The sequence below is a fragment of the Chlorocebus sabaeus genome, chromosome 3 (assembly GCF_047675955.1).
Source record: "Chlorocebus sabaeus isolate Y175 chromosome 3, mChlSab1.0.hap1, whole genome shotgun sequence".
In the NCBI taxonomy this organism is placed as follows: domain Eukaryota; kingdom Metazoa; phylum Chordata; class Mammalia; order Primates; family Cercopithecidae; genus Chlorocebus; species Chlorocebus sabaeus.
This window is the reverse complement of record NC_132906.1, coordinates 3291016-3309792: the sequence shown is the minus strand read 5'-3', so window position 1 is coordinate 3309792 and position 18777 is coordinate 3291016. Positions and strand designations below refer to the sequence as shown.

Below are 18777 nucleotides of genomic sequence, written 5' to 3'. Positions count from 1 at the left end.
ATGATGTACAGAAAGTAAGGAGACCAGATGGGGGATCGTTATACAAATCCAAGAGATGTTAAGAGTCTGTACATTGGGACGTTGTGAATGAAGAGCAAGTCAGATTTGAGAGGGACTGGAGGATGGACATGCCGGGATCCAGAGATTATTAATTGGACTTGTGGTTTGGAGGGAGAGACACATTTTTCCTGTCCTTTCCAGCTGAAATGACTAGGTAGATGGTGACACTATTAACTGAGATACAGAATAGAGACAGGAGATACACGTTGGAAGGAAAGCGAGTGTGAGTTCACCTTTAGACAGGTTGAGCTTTGGAGCCATGGAGGGCGTCGGTGTGAGAAGGTGGTGGAGAGACGGAAGTACTGAGTTTTGGGATAGTGTGGGACAGCCTGCACACCCTGCCAGGGAGGGTCAGTGAGGACGGTGGTGGAGAGACGGAAGTACTGAGTTTTGGGATAGTGTGGGACGGCCTGCATACCCTGCCAGGGAGGGTCAGTGAGGACGGTCGTCTTTCCAGTGAGCGTTTGGATCATGTTCCGCAGATTGTTGACCTGTGAGAGGTCACTCTGTAGGAACACTGAGGGAGGGACCCTGATGGGGAGAGGTTGATCTGGCCTCAGATTATTTATGTTATTTCTCCAGAAAGGCACTCTGTTACACTGCTCCCATGGGTTACAGTAACACATGTTGCACCCTGCTTTTATGAGAAACAGAAAAATTGCCAAAAAGAAAGCAAACATCAAGGCATTTTTTAGGAAAGTCAGTTTCAAGGAAGTTCTAGACCAAAGCAGCTCGGGGTAGGAAGTCTCATTAGTCCCCTCTTTCCGCATCACAACGTTTTGGTTTTTTTTTTTTTTTTTTGGTAGCAGCATCTTTAGCAGTGTTTTCCAAAGTATGTCTAGAACTTTCCCATAGGGTGTTCTTTCATAATAAAGAAAATGCTGCTAAAATTTGGGAAATACTATTTAGTATAGTTGTTTCTAAGACAGTTACCATGCATATGAATATGTTAAGTTTCCTGAAAACCAACTTATTCCAACTAATTAAAAAACAGAATTTTTTTTTGGTCCTCTAATAAGTGTTGAGGTCTCACGGAGCTTTGTTATGAGCAGTGCACTTTGAAAATGTTGATCAGAAGAATGATTTTGTTTATGTTAATGATCCCAATTCATCATTTAAAATTTAAATTATATTAATGGAGAAATATATGTATTTTTATCTATTTGTAATTAACAAAAAATCTTTTAATCCCTTAAATTTTTAAATAAAGTTTTTGACTAAATCTCTGTTCTCTGGAATATTCACTTCTCCAGACAACTTCCTTCATGATAAGAAGATTTAACAAGCATTACTTAAGTGAAAAAATTTAAGATAATGTTTTGAATTTACAGTATTAGAGACTATATTGCTTTTCATACATTTTCTTTTGTTTTTTTTTTCAGTTATCTGACTGGATCAAGATTGGAGATCTGACTTCCAAAAATTGTCATCTTTTTGTAAACCTTCAATCAAAAGGCTTAAAAGGGGGAGGTATAATATTGACTTTACCAGAAGTATGTGCCATGTTGGGTTGCATAAAGATTGAGTTTGTTTGGTTGGTTGGTTTTTGAAACTGAGTCTCGCCCTATTGCCCAGGCTGGAGTGCAGTGGCGCAATCTCAGCTCACCACAACCTCTGCCTCCCAGGTTCAAGAGATTCTCGTGCCTCAGCCTCCATTCAAGTGATTCTTGCGAGCCTCCCAAGTAGCTGGGATAACAGGTGCCTGCCACCACGCCTAGCTAATTTTTGTATTTTTAGTACAGGCGGGGTTTTACCATGTTGGCCAAAGCAGCTGGTCTCGAATTCCTGACCTCAAGTGATCCCCCCTCTTTGGCCTCCCAGAGCATTGGGATTACAGGCGTGAGCCACCGTGACTGGCCAAGGTTGAGTTTTAACAAAGAAGCAGGGAGTAGAATGGTGGTTGCCAGGGAGAAATGGGGAGGCGTTGGCCAAAGGTACAAAGTTTGCTATATGAATAAAGAAGATCTGGAGATCTACTATACAATACAGGGCCCATGAGTAACAATACTGTGTTGTATTCTTAAAAACTTACTAAGTGGGTAGGGTAGATCTGATACTAATTACTCGTACCATAAAAGTTTTAAAAAGCACAACAGAGGAGATGGGAGGAAACTTTTGGAGATGATGGATAAATTCATGGCACTGACAATGATAGTTTGATGGTTTCATGGTACATACTTATCTCCAAATGCATCAAGTTGCAAAATAAATATTTACAGCACTTTGTATGTCAGTCGTACTCAATAAAGCTGTTTTATGTTTTAAAAATGAAAGAAATCGTATCCCATTGGGATACAGTGAGGGGACATCAGGGCCAGAGGAAGACAAGCATGGATGGAGCTAGTTGAGTTATAAGAATGCGTGGGGGCCGGGCGTGGCTCATGCTTGTAATCTCAGCACTTTGGGAGGCCGAGGCAGGCAGATCACGAGGTCAGGAGATCCAGGCCATCCTGGCTAACACGGTGAAACCCCGTCTCTACTAAAAATACAAAAAATTAGCCAGGTGTAGTGGCATGCACTTGTAATCCCAGCTACTCGGGAAGCTGAGGCAGAAGAATCACTTGAACCTGGAAGGCAGAGGTTGCACTGAGCTGAGATCGCACCACTGCACTCCAGCCCAGGAGACAGTGCGAGACTCTGTCTCAAAAAAAAAAAAAAAAAAAAAAAAAAAAAAAAAAAAAAAAAGAATGAGTGGGATAGGCCGTACGGTGGCTCACGCCTGTAATCCCAGCACTTTGGGAGGTCAAGGAGGGTGGATCACAAGGTCAGGAGATCAAGAGTATCCTGGCTAACACGGTAAAACCCCGTCTCTACTAAAAAATACAAAAAATTAGCTGGGGGTGGTGGCGGGCGCCTGTATAGTCCTGGCTACTCAGGAGGCTGTGGCAGGAGAATGGCGTCAACCTGGGAGGAGGAGCTTGCAGTGAGCTGAGGTTGCGCAGCAGCTGCACTCCAGCCTGGGCGACAGAGCTGGACTCCGTCTCAAAAAAAAAAAAAAAAAAAAAAGAATGGGTGGGATAGAAGTCTGTGGAAACAGACTCTTATCTGAACTTGGTCTCAATATGTGGTTGTAAATGCAAATGATGCAAATAAATTTATAGTGACAATTTTGCTTTTTTAAGCAGACACTTCTTTCTACTGATAAACGGATTTTGGAAATGCTGTGTATCTGAGGCATTACTTCCCGTTTTCGTATTCTTCCTACAGCCTCCAGTCACCTGTCTGAAGGGGACCTGGTCAGTTGGTCTAAGAATATCTAGTTTAGGCAAGGCCTGAAGGTGCTTGTAGTGCACAGCCATTGAGACTGTGACTGCTGAATTTCAGAACAATCAGAACAGTGGTTGCCTTTGAGACTATTAAGAATGTGATAATAGGCACCCCTATCTCTGGCTTATTATTTAATGGCAAAGGAGCCACAAAATAACATCATTTATTTTATTTGCTTTGGAAAATAGCAACACTCCTCCCCACTGCACCATGCTCCTTGTTTTTGAATTAATAGTTATTATATTTTTGAACATTTTTTGAGACCTTATTTGTAGTTCAGTTAAAAAATCTTGAGGCCGGGCACAGTGACTCATGCTTGTAATCCCAGCACTTTGGAGGCCGAGGTGGGCAGATCACAAGGTCAGGAGATCAAGACCATCCTGGCTAACATGGTGAAACCCCATCTCTGCTAAAAATACAAAAAAATTTGCTGGGTGTGGTGGCGGCGCCTGTAGTCCCAGCTACTCGGGAAGCTGAGGCAGGAGAATGGCGGGAACCCGGGAGGCGGAGCTTGCAGTGAGCCGAGATCACGCCACTGTACTCCAGCCTGGGCGACACAGCGAGACTCCGTCTCAAAACAAAACAAAACAAAACAAAACAAACTTGAGATTTGATAAAATTGAGTCTGCTTTACTTTCTGCTGAATTGCTTCGTCAGGTAGATTTCTGTACCAGGGTGCTGCAGTGAGATATATGCAACTGTAACTTGCATAGTTATACTATGTCTCGGATTCAAGTTACATGTTGGTGACAGGTCATGGGATTTTTTTCTAACTCACTTAAAATGTGTTCTGTATTTTAGGTCGATTTGGTCAGACGACTCCACCACTTGTTGATTTTCTCAAGGACATTTTGAGACGATATCCAGAAGGAGGACAGATTCTTAAGGTGGGGCACATGTCGTGTTCATGTGTTATTTACTTTGATAAAAATGAGATGAAGTAAATTTACTTGGAAGTCCTGTTAGCGTTTAAATTTTTAAAATGTTGTCTCGATTCAAATGGCTGTATTATATTTCTGTGGCTGCAGTGTATAGCAGTGTGTATAGCAGTGTATAGCTCCATTTGAGAATGGAGTTGATATAAATATGTGAGGTTTTCTGGGGCAAAGAAATGCACTAAGCTACTGGGTGCTGTAATCAGCAGTGTCGCTCCAGGAATGTTCTGTGTAGATCATTGTGCAGGGCATTACACGTCAACCATCCAACCAACCAGCCAAATACATTCTGCAATTAGAGGCTCGAATGCATGCCTATCGGACTCCTGATTTTAGAGGTTTGCTTTTTTGGGAGGGTTTATTTAATAGGATAATTATTTTATTTACTTATTTCTTTTTGTAATGTTTTCTAGTTTGATTATACTCTTTAAAAAACAGGCTGGGTGCAGTGGCTCATGCCTGTAATCCCAGCACTTTGGGAGGCGGGTGGATCACTTGAGGTCAGGAGTTCGAGACCAGCCTGGCCAACTTGGCGAAACCTTGTCTCTATTAAAAGTACAAAAATTAGCCAGGCATGGTGGCGGCTGCCTGTAATCCTAGCTACTCAGGAGGCTGAGGCAGGAGAATCGCTTGAGCACGGAGGCGGAGGTTGCAGCGAGCCAAGACTGCACCACTGCACTCCAGCCTGGGTGACAAAAGCCAGACTCCATCTCAAAAAACAAACAAACAATAAAACAACAGAAAAAGAAAAACCAGTAATCATCAAAGAAAGCAATAATGAGAGATACTGCAAAAATTAGATTTTGTGTTTAATAAGAAACTTCTTCAATTGTCAAAGTAGATCAATTGTTACACATTTTCCTTCTCATGAGCTTGCTTAGTGTTTATTACCTTCAGTATCTTGGCCCTGGTTATATTTTCTAGTTTAGGTGGTAAACTGTTAGGGAATCAGGACTGGGTCTCTCTAACTTAAGAGAGTCATGCTCAGGTAGCACTCACTGAGGACTGTTGTGTCTTCAGTGATGGTGGTAAGACTGGGTTGTTGGATTAGTCCATCTTTCAGCATCGGCACAGAAAGCGAATTCAAAAACAGTTTTTATATTGACTTATTAGGAAAGTGAGGGTGGAATACTCATTGCTATGAGGTGGTTTTGGGGTAGAAAGAAGTGAATAGAATAAATTTAAAATAACGGTGTAGTGGTAACAGGAGCAGGTTGTCATCTGTTCAGAAGTGAGCGAGTGTGATCCTTGCTGAGAAGTGAGAAAGGTCTATGGCAAACAGCTGAGGGCTACACCTTCCACTTTGCTTCTTACAGATATATTTGTATTGTAGCCAGTTCAGTGTAATCTTTGTTCCTTGGATGTTGTAGAATTAGACTGTTTTAGATTTAATAGGAGTCTTAGAAATCGCCAAGACCTACGCCACCACCTTCTGTGGTGTTTGTGTTTCATGAAACAGGTCCAGAGATCTTAGTGACTTGCCCAACAGCAAGTACAAAATGTGTCGTTGGTGTATCTCAGAGTTAGTTTACAAATAATCTGTCAGGAGTACGATTTAGGGGAAAAGCTTCCCATCCTATTTTTTGTTCAATTTGAGAATGAGTGGAACCTGGGACTTGGATTTTATCTTTAGTTTTCTACCTCTCTGCTCCCTAAAGTACACATAAATAACAAATAGATACCTGAATGAAAACAAGGTCGAACATCTAAAGTGCTATCATTTTGTAAGTTAACATTGTGTTTCACTACCTATTTAATTCTTATTTCCATTCTTCATGTTATCATAATATCCTAATGTAAATAAAATTGCTAATTTTTAGGGATTCTCTGGGATTGAATGAGGCCTAAAAAATTAAAGTCCCATGAGAAATAGTGAGTTATGTAACAAGAAGGAATCAGTAACTGATAATGAGGTTGTCGGAGGCATGGCTTAGCTGTTCATGTTTGGGGTGGAACAGCTGGTGGGTACCACACTCCAGCCCTTTGGAATGCATTAGGTGAACTGAACACAATCTCTAAACAGACTTTTCACTTCTGCTCCCTCACTCTCCTTGTACTTATTTTGTTTCATGTGGACATCGTATCACCTCTCTACTCTGACGTAGGCATCACTGTTGACTCTGCTGTAGTATCAGCTAAAGCTCTCTTCAGTTTTTGCCCATCTGTACTTCCAATTTAGTGATCCCAAGGCTCTGGGGAGGTAAACAAGCTCCTTTGCTGATCATGGGGTTGGATCTAGGAGCTGATTCTTGTTCAGATTCTGGAGCTCCCTTCAGACTGACCAGAGCCCAGCGCGATTTTGGTAGGTGTGCAGAAGTGATCGGTGGTGCTAGGATTGGACATTTTGTTGAGGCAAATCTTGCAGTTTGCCCTTTCCTTTTTACATGACAGGGAACTGGTCGTCCTTCCACTTACCCACCATTCACCAAACAAATGACAGTGCTTTCTTCTTCACGAAAGGAATGAGTCAGTCGTGACCATCCGAAAGCTTTCAGCTTAGTGCAGGACAAAGACATGTTCATATCTCAGGCTCTCAAGAAAGCAGCCAGTTGAAGGGTACATATAGATTGCTACTGTTTGGTTTTATTGTTTTTCTATGAAAAGGTAAGTTTGGTAAACAAATGATAAAATAAAAGATCTATTTTTGGCAGCCACTCAAGCTTAAGTTACCTGCCACACAGGACAATATGTACAGCTTTTGGAAATAGAATAATTTCCTTTGAACAAAAGCTTTGGGTAGATTGTAAATATGAGACAGTTATAAATAGGGCCCAGGATTAATTTGCTAAGTGATAGCAAATTAAAAGGCAAAATTTAAGTTCAAATAATTGGAGGACTTTTCAACCATACTGTCATATGTATGTAAAAATTACTTTCAGTAGTAGCCTCACCAGATCTTAAAGGTAATGTTGCAAATAGTGGGTTTCCTTTATTTAAGTATATTAACTTTTTAAATATTGTAGATAAATACAAAGATGGACAGTAGAATTACTCTGTTATTAATTACTATTTTTGGTATATTTTTTGGTTAGGAATTAATTCAGAATGCAGAAGATGCTGGCGCAACAGAAGTTAAATTTTTATATGATGAAACTCAATACGGAACAGAGTCTCTTTGGTCAAAAGATATGGCACCGTATCAGGGTAAGAATCAATAATTAGGAATGAGTTTTATTGTATGCACTAACAGGCAGGTTTTAATGATTAATAATGCTTTGTTTAATGAACAGTCTAATTATCATTTGTACTTTTTGGCATGTTTATGTCCACTTCTTCAGATGTTTTTCTCTGCTTTGGGTGGGAAGGTATCTCCACCAGTTGGTATTTTTAGAGAACAAGGAATAAAATCTGAAAACTCAAAACAAAATGACAAGCATTGTAATGACCAAAGCTTCTTATTCTAGTCAAACAACTTGTATTTTATATTATCAGTAGGATAAAGGGACACCATTTATGTATAGTAACGCTTTCCTGCATTTGGAAAGATGTTGTGAAAGACCATGCTTTTGTGTATTTTCTGCTTTAGGAGTACCTTTGACGTTGTTTGGAAGTTGGGTGGGAAGAGAGATTGAAGGAGAGGTGAGAACAAGGAAAATGAAAGGGAACATGATAAGAAAGCCATAAACTAATAGATGATTGATCCAATAAGAGAACCCTAACCAGTAGACTCCTAATATCTCACTTCTACTCTGGGGAGCTTTGTGTCAAAAAGAATGTTCATAAATTGTAGTGCACCTCTGGTTGGGCGTGGTGGCTCCCACCCGTAATCCTAGCACTTTCGGAGGCCAAGGTGGGTGGATCACCTGAGGTCAGGAGTTCGAGACCAGCCTGGCCAACATGGTGAAACCCCGTCTCCACTAAAAATACAAAAATTAGCTGGGCGTGGTGGCAAACGCCTGTAATCCCAGCCACTCAGGAGGCTGAGGCCGGGCTGGAGAATCACTTGAACTCGGGAGGCGGAGGTTGTAGTGAGACGAGATCACGTCACTTCAATTAAGTATACCTCTGAAGTCATTGTAAATGACTGTATGTGACAGAAAGTTACTGAGAAAAAGTGGGATCACTTCAGACTTTCTGAGACAGATTTTTAAAGAGATTTAAGTCATGTATTTTTAAAAAGATGTTTTATGATTTAGGAGGCCAGTTAACATTATTAGTTAAAAATCTAGCATTTGTTATGTCTCATATAGTCATTCTTAGCTTACATTTGTCATTTGGAAGTTGTACTTTCTATACTTTATAAAAAGAGGTGCGTGGGATACAGCATCAGGAGGTGTGCGTTCTAGGCCTGGCTGCTGCGACCTTAGTGACTTGGACCAGTCATCACAGCGGTCAGATCATTTTTATAGTAAGAGGATTCGCCTGCAAGGTATCTTGTCTCTAAGAGCCTGTGACTTAATGTAACGTTGGATTCAAGGGACTTCAGGTTAAGTCCTAATCCTATACAGTGCTACCCCATTGTACAGCCCTCCAGGCACTGGTACACTTGGTGGCAGCTGTGACCCTCATATTGACTTACTGCTTGCCTGCAAGTGGTATGAGAAAATCTTTCTCCCACGTATTTGGAGGATTATGTGAGATCATATATGTGATAATGTTTTATGCCTGGTGTCATACTGATGATTGATGATGGTGTGTGCTGTGGAACTGCAAAGGTAAGAGTGTAAGGAGATCCTATGATTTTTTTGCTTCTAACTTTGACTTCACGTTGTTTTAAAAAACATTTGAAACTAGATTATTTGGCTGAGTTTATGCATAAGTATATTTAGAGATAGGCTCTTTAAAAGTGGCCAATTTAAAATAAATGTGGGCTGGGCATGGTGGTTCACGCCTGTAATCCCAGCACTTTGGGAGGCCAAGGTGGGCAGATCATCTGAGGTCAGGAATTCGAGACCAGCCTGGCCAATATGGTGAAACCCCATCTCTACTAAAAATACAAAAATTAGCTGGGCGTGGTGGCGGGCACCTGTAATCACAGCTACTTGGGAGGCTGAGGTTGGAGAATCGCTTGAACCCAGGAGGCAGAGGTTGCAGTGAGCCGAGACCTTGCTATTGCAGTCCAGCCTGGGCAACAAGAGTGAAACTCTGTCTCAAAAATAAATAAATAAGTAAAAAATAAAATAAATGTAGGCCAGGTACAGTGGCTCATGCCTGTAATCCCAGCACTGTGGGAGGCTGAGGTGGGCAGATCACCTGAGGTCAGGAATTCGAGACCAGCCTGGCCGACATGGTGGAACCCCATGTCTAATAAAAATACAAAAATTAGTGAGGCGTGGTGGTGAGCACCTGTAATCTCAGCTACTTGGAAGGCTGAGGCAGGAGAACCCTTGAACCCGGGAGGCGGAGGTTGCAGTGAGCCAGGACTGCGTCATTGCAGTCTAGCCTGGGCAACAAGGGCGAAACTCTGTCTCAAAAATAAATACATAAATAAGTAAAAAATAAAATAAATGTGGGCTGGGTGCAGTGGCTCATGCCTGTAATCCCACCACTTTGAGAGGCCGAGGCAGGTGGATCACCTGAGGTTAGGAGTTCGAAACCAGCCTGGCCAACATGGTGAAACCCTGTTTCTACTAAAAATACAAAAATTAGCCATGCATGGTGATGCATACCTGTAATCCCAGCTACTTGGGAGGCTGAGGCAGGAGAATCACTTGAACCTGGGAGGTGGAGATTGCAGTGAGCCGAGATCTCGCCACTGTACTCCAGCCTGGGTGACAGAGCGAGACTCCATCTCAAAAACAAACAAAAAAACAACAAAAAAGGATGTATTATATAAAAGCAGGTGACAGTGATCTCTGATCTCTTTATTTAACAAACATTTATTGAGAGCCCTCCAGGCTCTTGGGTATTTGAGAATATCTTTCTCTTGCAATCAGATGTGAGCAGTCATCTTGTATCATGGCTTTTCCCGTTTACTGGCCCTTTGTTTCACAGCCAAAAGCTCTTAAGGTCAACTTATTTTTGTTCATTTTTATATAATAAGATAATAAAAGGCTCGGATTGTGAAATCACATACATAAGAATGAGAGCTCTCACCCAGTGTAGCACACTGTACTATGGATTTCAAGGATACAGCTGATGAGAAGACACAGGTGAAGGAAGCATGGAGAGTCCCTTTGTGCTGCATTAGGACACACCTTGGCCTGGATCTCACAGAGCTGGTTTCTGAGTGATGCACACAGACCAGCACTTACCCAAAGGGAGCTCTTTTAGTCATAAAACATGTACATGATTTTCTCTGATAATCAACATAACTTGTGACATTTTCAAGGGGATTATGCCTCTTAAATATATAAATTCCAAGTTTATTTCCAATAAGCAACCTCTGTAAAGTGTCCAGTAGCTAAGGACTCTTCCTAGTAAACACTGTGTATGTGCTTCTAGAGTGAAGTGGCATGATCTTGGCTCTCTGCAGCCTCTGCCTCCTGGGTTCAAGGGATTCTCCTGCCTTAGCCTCCTGAGTAACTCGGATTATAGCTCCCGCCACCATGCCTGGCTAATTTTTTTATTTTTAGCAGAGGCAGGGTTTCACCATGTTGGCCAGGCTGGTCTCGAATTCCTGACCTCAGGTGATCTGCCCGCCTCGGCCTCCCAAAGTGCTGGGATCACAGGCGTGAGCCACCATGCCCGGCCAGGATGTTTGTTCCTTTCTTGTCTTACTTTTAGAACCAAGAACACATTGTTTTGATCAGAGTAGATACAGGCTATTTTGAAATTGATCTTGGTAATAGAAGCAGAGAGTGAACCAATGAGACTGAGTTGACCATAGCAAAGGCAAAATACTGCTTCTCTCCTAATTCCAGGATGAATATAATCAGAATTATACCTTGATTAAAAACATTAAATGATAACTAGATTCTTCCTGTCCCCGACTTCTCGTTCTCTTGACTGAGGTGAGCTGTCTGTGTTCTGCCACTGAGCAGCGAGGGTGTAAGGAAAGCTCCAGGTCCCAGAGCCCGGGACAGCGGCACTCATAGGGGTAATTTTCACCATGTTTCCTCTTCCCAGGAGTTGCACTGATGTTGTAGGATGAGAGACAGCAGTTCTGACAGTCAAAAAACCTTGGAGAGTGGGGACTCACGCCTGTAATCCCAGCACTTTGGGAGGCTGAGGCAGGTGGATCACCTGAGGTCAGGAGTTCAAGACCAGCCTGACCAATATGGTGAAACCCCATCTGTACTAAAAATACAAAAATCTGCCAGGTGTGGTGGCATGCGACTGTGGTCCCAGCTACTTGGGAGGCTGAGACAGAAGAATTGCTTGAACCCGGGAGGCGGAGGTTGTAGTGAGCTGAGATAGCATCACCACACTCCAGCCTGGGCAACGAAAGTGAAGCACTGTCTCAAAAAAAAAAAAAAAAATCTCGGAGAGTGGGGATCTGGGGGAAATTTTTTTTTTTCATGTAAAACAGTCATTTGCATTTTTTAAGACAAGGGCTATGGTTTTGGAATTTAACAAATGGCTTCCTATAAGCAGGCAGTAAGGGGTCAGCGGTCAGCTGTCCACTTTTCCAGTGGACAGTGGGAAGGAAGGTGGGTGTTCCTTCAGGCAAGGCAGACTGTGTTCCTGGTAATGTCATGTGGGTGTGTCTCCTGCTGAAATTTTTAATTTCCTTCCACGGACCTTGTAGTTAGTCGAGTTCTTTCCAGATTCTGGCAAGAGTTTCATGCTCGAGCCTGGTGTTCAGTGTTGTGACTTTTTGTGGTCCTTTTTTTTTTTTTTGGTCTTTGTAGATACTTTTAATGGACATTTGGAACCAGGCACTGCTTGCTAGAAGCCATTTTAGGTTAGCTGTTGGGTAGGAACAAGATATTTTATTACTATTCCTGTAATATTTAATATGTAAAAGTATACATAAAGACTGACAGTATCATATACTCATACTGATTATAGTAACAGTAATGATAGCTGATGTTTTTAGGGGTCTGCTCTGCCGGTTCTGTGCTGAGCCCCGTATTTGTGCCATCTCATTGGGTCCGCAGCACGTTGGCGGCAGACAACCCTTCTTATCCGTATTGTGCAGATGAGGAAATGGAGCCTTGATGGCTTTAGTTTCTGGAAGTGCTGTGGCTGTGACTGGAGAGCTGGGCCTGACATCCTGACTGCAGAGTCCCCACTCCACTGTGTGATTGTCCGTTCCGGAAAGCCTTTGCAGCCTCGACTGTCTGCGTATTCCAACTTTGACAATTTTAAAAATAGTCGTCATGCCATTTTTGTAAAACAAACTGGGTCACATCCCCACGTCTGTCCTTGAATTGATGGGAGCACGAGGAGAGGCTTCTGGGGGTGCTGGGAGTGCCCTGTGTACCTCAAGTGGATGGAGATGACACAGTTCATCTGCTGTGTAGGAATTCATCAAGCTGCAGCCTCAAGACCATCATACTTTATTGTGTATATCTTATACTTCAGTACCTTTTTGAATGAAAAATATTAATCATCTTTAAAGTATGATGAGTGAATACAGCTGAATATATTCAAAGAATGTTAGAGATTCTGAAGGTAGGTCTCACAAAATGGATTTCCAAAAATATTTTGTGCAGAAATATTTTATAAATATTACTTTTTGAAGGAACTACCTTGGAGATAGGTGGTATTATTTTACATAGGTGGTATAATTGCAGTATTATTTAAGCATTTGTCACATGAACGGGTTTTAAAATTAAACAGGTAATGCCTCATATAGAACAGTCTAGAGGCTGATAAAAAAAAACCTCAAACACTTACAAGGTGATTATTAATCTTCCTAAAGGATTATTTTTCACCTTATGAAATAAGATTTCAATTGTGCATATTTAAGGCATACAGCATGTTATAAGATATATGTGTGTGTGTATAGTAAAATGGTTGTGTATATATTGAAACAAATTAATAATATCATCTCGTATCATCTTTAGATAGCAAATCTCCATAATAAATTTCTTTCTTTCTTTCTTTCTTTTTTTTTTAATTGAGACAGAGTCTTGCTCTGTTGCCCAGGCTGGAGTACAGTGGTGCAGTCTCAGCTCACTAAAGCCTCCACCTCTCGGGTTCAAGCGATTCTTCTGTCTCAGCCTCCCAAGTAGCTGGGATTACAGGTGCGCACCACCATGCCCAGCTAATTTTTTGTATTTTTTAGTAGAGATGGGGTTTTGCCATGTTGGCCAGGCTGGTCTCGAACTCCTGACCTCAGGTGATCTACACGCCTTGGCCTCCCAAAGTGCTAGGATGCTGGGATTACAAGCATGAGCCACTGTGCCCATATTTTCATATGTTTTATGAAATATATGCAATATTTTATATTTATTTGGTAAATATTTTTCCATTTATCAAAAAAAGATTTAAATATACTATTTAGAACAAATTTCACATAGAGTAGTAACAGATTTATTTTCTTGTTTGCCTTATGTTTTTGGGTATCTGAGTAACCTTTAATTTTTCCTTTATGGATTTTTGGCCAACAATACTTTGTTTCTTCTGCTGCTAGTTTTTTACTTCAGTGTGTGTCTTTATTTTTATTGTAAAAACAGTTAGAATTATAGTATGGAATTCACTCTATTCACTTCTCTCCATTTTCCCTTCAAATAAGAGATTTTGTATAGAGGATTTCTTGAGATAGAACAGAACACCCTGGCATCTTTTTCTGAATACCTGCCTGCGCATTTTCACACCTAGGGCCAGCTCTCTATGTGTACAACAACGCGGTTTTCACCCCAGAGGACTGGCACGGCATTCAAGAAATAGCAAGAAGTAGGAAAAAGGATGATCCTCTGAAGGTTGGAAGATTTGGAATTGGGTTTAATTCTGTCTATCATATAACAGGTAGAGTATTAGGCTTTTCAGTCTTGGTATTAGAAAATATTTTATCTTACGTTCTGTAATGTATTTGTTTAACTTCAGAGGTGATACTGTTTAAAAGCCATCTTACCCAAATTCTTCTGTCAGTAGCCAGAGGTATGTCAATGAAATAATCAGTGCATATTGAATTTTCTGAAATTACCACAGTAACAATACCAAAGTTTTACTTCATCATGTGATGCCAGAAGGTAACATCATCATGATCCAGTGGAATCAGCATATTAAGCCATTTGATGTGAAATTTGAAATACAGCTTTTGAACACAAAATTTTTACTATGAAAAATTTCAAAACTGCAACTCTTTAAGAGTCAAACTGAGTATCACAGATCTTCTTGTACATGTTCTAAATATCAGAAGGTTAAACAGGAAGGTATATCTAATGGTACTGAATAACTGAGAAAGTGAAAATCTTTGAGGTGGTTTTGGTATCTCTTATTTTCCTCTCTCATTCTACTCTTAGACTTACAAGCATTCTAAAGATTACTTTGAATCATATTTTTAATCTAGAAAGAATATGAGGTTTCTGGTTCCTAGTTACAATAGGAAATAACTTAACTCTTAATGTAGACATCTCTAGGAGTATATGGCTCTTGTAGAATCAAAGCTCTTAGTACTTACTGTAGTTTTGTGATAAAAAATTGTGTAATGGAATTGGTCCTTTTAGTTTCAAACTGCGTCTGGCAGGAGAAGGAAAGATTGCACAGGCAGGGCTATCACTGTAGCCAAGATGACCGTATACTTTATTATTCATACTGGGACACCTGTGAGAGTGAAGGAGGGTGGTACTCTTCTCAGACAACTGGCCTGAATTGGGACTGCCCTGGGCACGTGGGAAGTAGGGTCATCCCAACTGTAGCCAAATTTTAGTAAGCCTGTTGCATTTACATTCATACATATGTATTCGATTAAATACTATTGACTAAATTACAAATCATATAATAAAAATTTATATATTAAAATATGACTATTATCTATGAATATTAATACTCATGTGTCCACCTCTTTGCAAGTTACCCCTCGAGTCAGTGCCATGTAGTGGTTTGTAAATGTTGTGGGACACAGATGGGAGTAGCAGAAGCCTGGAGGCTTAAGCAGGAATGAACTGTGGTGTGAGGGCCCAGCTCATTGCCCAGCACCTGCATCTCAGTGTGGTTTTGATTGCTCATTGAGAATAAGCACATTTGTGTGGAACATTAACTGGAGGACTGTTCTCCAATCTGAGGATTTGAGAAGATCATAGGTCATAAGTCATGCTTTTATCTTGTCAGGAGCCACTGGCCTGATTTCATTCATGAGGGTGCGACTCTGTGCCTTGGGAGCAGGGGTGAGCCTTCCCTAGACCCCACTATCGATGGGTTTAGCCACGTGGTTGGTGGACATAACATTTGCTAACTTAAAATACCCACAAGCTTAGGAATTGGTGATTGTGACAGCTGAAGCTGTGCTTGACAACCATAGATATTAAAGATTGACTTCACTGGAGTTGCATCTTGCAGGAAGCCGAGGTGCTAAGTAAGCATGTGAGGCAAACATACATCACATCACCCTTGGGAGATCCTCACCAAAGCACGCTGGGGAGGAGTTTCTCTCACCACAGTGGGTCTCACACATCTAGTTTTTCTGCCAGTTTTTGAATACTACTGTGTCTTTGGTTGAGGAACACGTGAAGCAGTTGGTATCAATTTAGAGCCATGTTATACAAAAGATAGGTATCTTTTTACTGTAATTAGGCTCCATGTAGTGAGATGTTCCCAGCATGAGAAGTGCTTCCGCTCCAGAGGCAGAGAGGTTAAGATACTTGAGGGAATGTACCTCGTGAGCTTCAGAGCAGGCGCTCACTGAGCAGCACAGTGGGCAGAGCCACCCGTGTTGTACTGTGCTCTCTCCCTTCTCACAGAGTCTGTGCGGAATCTGTAAAGTTGAGCATAGGATGCAGCCCTGTTCTGCTGAACTGGCCTCACATGGTGGTGGGAGCTAAGTGTAGATATCCAAATACTCTGCCCATCTTTTGTGTATTGGGTTTTTGAAGATGTCTCCTAGGTTTTCACAATAATCATGCAAAGTCTGTATGCCTGGCATTTGTTATTGGATTGAATCAAAAGAGAAATCATTTTTCATATTCAGAGAATTACATTTCTGAAGGTAAATGAAGTTTGTGTTTAGATAAATCTGTTTTAGCTTTTTAATGACTCATGCTTTTTTATATAAGTATTTATTATAATTGTAATCATAATTGTCCCTAAAATTTCAGAGTTGATCATGACTTAAATTTTTCTTTACAGATGTTCCTTGTATCTTTAGTGGTGACCAGATCGGGATGCTAGATCCTCATCAAACACTTTTTGGCCCACATGAATCAGGCCAATGTTGGAATCTCAAAGATGACAGCAAAGAAATTAGTGAACTTTCAGACCAATTTGCACCATTTATTGGCATTTTTGGAAGCACCAAGGAAACGTTTATAAACGGCAATTTTCCAGGAACATTTTTCCGTTTCCCTCTTCGCCTACAACCTTCACAACTTAGTAGTAACCTCTACAATAAGCAGAAGGTTCTTGAGTTGTTTGAGTCTTTTAGGGCAGATGCAGACACAGTGCTGCTCTTTCTGAAAAGTGTGCAGGATGTTTCCTTATATGTCCGAGAGGCTGACGGAACAGAGAAACTGGTGTTTAGAGTGACTTCGAGTGAGAGTGAGGCACTGAAACAGGAGCGGCTGAATTCTGTAAAGATTCTGGGAACTGCTATAAGTAACTATTGTAAAGAGACTCCAAGCAATAACATCACCTGTGTAACATATCATGTAAATATTGTTTTAGAAGAGGAGAGTACTAAGGATGCACAGAAAACATCTTGGTTGGTGTGTAACAGTGTGGGTGGGCGAGGGATCAGTAGTAAGCTTGACTCTTTAGCTGATGAACTGAAATTTGTCCCAGTCATTGGAATAGCCATGCCTTTATCAAGCAGAGAGGATGAAGCAAAAGGAGCAACGTCTGATTTCTCAGGAAAAGCATTTTGTTTTCTTCCTTTACCGCCTGGTGAGGAAAGCAGCACAGGACTCCCAGTGCACATCAGTGGGTTCTTTGGCCTCACTGATAACCGCAGGAGCATAAAATGGAGAGAGCTGGACCAGTGGAGAGACCCAGCAGCCTTATGGAATGAGTTTCTGGTCATGAATGTTGTCCCCAAAGCTTATGCTACTCTGATCTTAGATTCAATAAAACGTCTGGAGACGGAAAAGAGCTCTGATTTCCCCTTGTCAGTTGATGTTATCTATAAGCTTTGGCCCGAGGCGAGCAAAGTCAAGGTGCACTGGCAGCCAGTGTTAGAGCCTCTATTCAGCGAGCTGCTGCAGAATGCAGTGATTTATTCAATTAGCTGTGACTGGGTCAGGTTGGAGCAGGTGTACTTCTCAGAACTTGATGAAAATTTAGAATACACAAAAACTGTGCTCAGCTACCTCCAGAGCTCAGGGAGGCAGATTGCCAAGGTGCCAGGGAATGTGGAGGCCGCTGTTCAGCTCACAGCTGCCTCTGGCACAACACCCGTGAGGAAGGTGACGCCCGCGTGGGTGCGGCAGGTGCTGCGGAAGTGTGCACACCTGGGCAGTGCTGAAGAAAAGCTTCACCTTCTAGAATTTGTGCTTTCTGACCAAGCCTACAGTGAGCTGCTTGGGCTAGAGTTGCTCCCTTTACAAAATGGCAATTTTGTCCCCTTCTCCTCATCTGTATCAGACCAAGATGTCATTTATATTACCTCAGCAGAATATCCAAGGTAGGGGTTCCCCTTCTAATGTTCCTGCTCACTCTTAGGGTTCCCCTGCTCCTGCTCACTGAGTCCTTTGTTGTGAAATTCAATGGTTTTCTATGTCGATTTTATAGTTAGGAAGACTTTTGCAGCAATACGTTGTTAAAATACCAACGGATACCTTTTATATTCTAAAGTGAAAAAGTATTCAAATGTTTATCAGTTAAAAAGTTATCTAAGCAGTTGTTTTTCTTGGAAATTTCAATAACAGTACACTGAAAACAATGTTTATAAGGTGCAAATAATGACAAGGCCAGATTAGTCACTAATGAATTATTTTGATGACATTTAAATTAATGAAAAATAGTATATTAATTCTTTATAAACGAGGGTATGTACTGACATTTCAGGAAATAAAAGTAATTTTACTGTAAGATATTAAGAATATTTCTGAATTTGAGTAAGGTACGTGATGCCCTCACATTTTAAAGCAAAGTCTAGATAATATTTGATGAAAAATATTGTAATTTGATTTTACATGTGCATTATAATTTATGTAAAATAAAATAGCTTAACTGACTTGAAAATATGTGATTGATTTTTTAAAATCTTGGAATCGTCGGAAGATTCTGATAATTGCTGTTCCTTTCCCTTTTCAGGTCCCTTTTCCCAAGTCTTGAAGGAAGATTTATTTTGGATAACTTGAAACCTCACCTTCTAGCTGCTTTAAAGGAAGCTGCCCAAACCCGAGGTATTATAGTTTAGTATTCTTTTAAATAAACTTCTTTATAAAAATAGAAGTTTTAAAAAAGTTTTCTGTTATTCATTTTAGACCTATAAATCAACAATTTCTTATGGTTCAACCTAATATACTATTGTGTTTTAAGATGTTTCAGTTACCAGAATGGCATCTAAGAGATGCCATGTAAAAGAATC

General features: G+C 40.9%; 1 protein-coding gene across 3 annotated transcripts in view; it reads left to right on the top strand.

Moving 5' to 3' along the window:
- The window catches only part of SACS (sacsin molecular chaperone), a 106462-nt gene that overhangs the window by 62621 nt on the left and 25064 nt on the right, over window positions 1-18777 (top strand). For all 3 annotated transcript variants that reach the window (XM_008021715.3, XM_037986910.2, XM_008021714.3), the window contains 6 exons: window positions 1443-1530; window positions 4129-4214; window positions 7295-7406; window positions 13914-14060; window positions 16380-17868; window positions 18501-18592. In XM_008021715.3, the coding sequence (XP_008019906.3) occupies window positions 1443-1530; window positions 4129-4214; window positions 7295-7406; window positions 13914-14060; window positions 16380-17868; window positions 18501-18592 (2014 nt within the window). The remainder of the gene's footprint in view (window positions 1-1442; window positions 1531-4128; window positions 4215-7294; window positions 7407-13913; window positions 14061-16379; window positions 17869-18500; window positions 18593-18777) is intronic.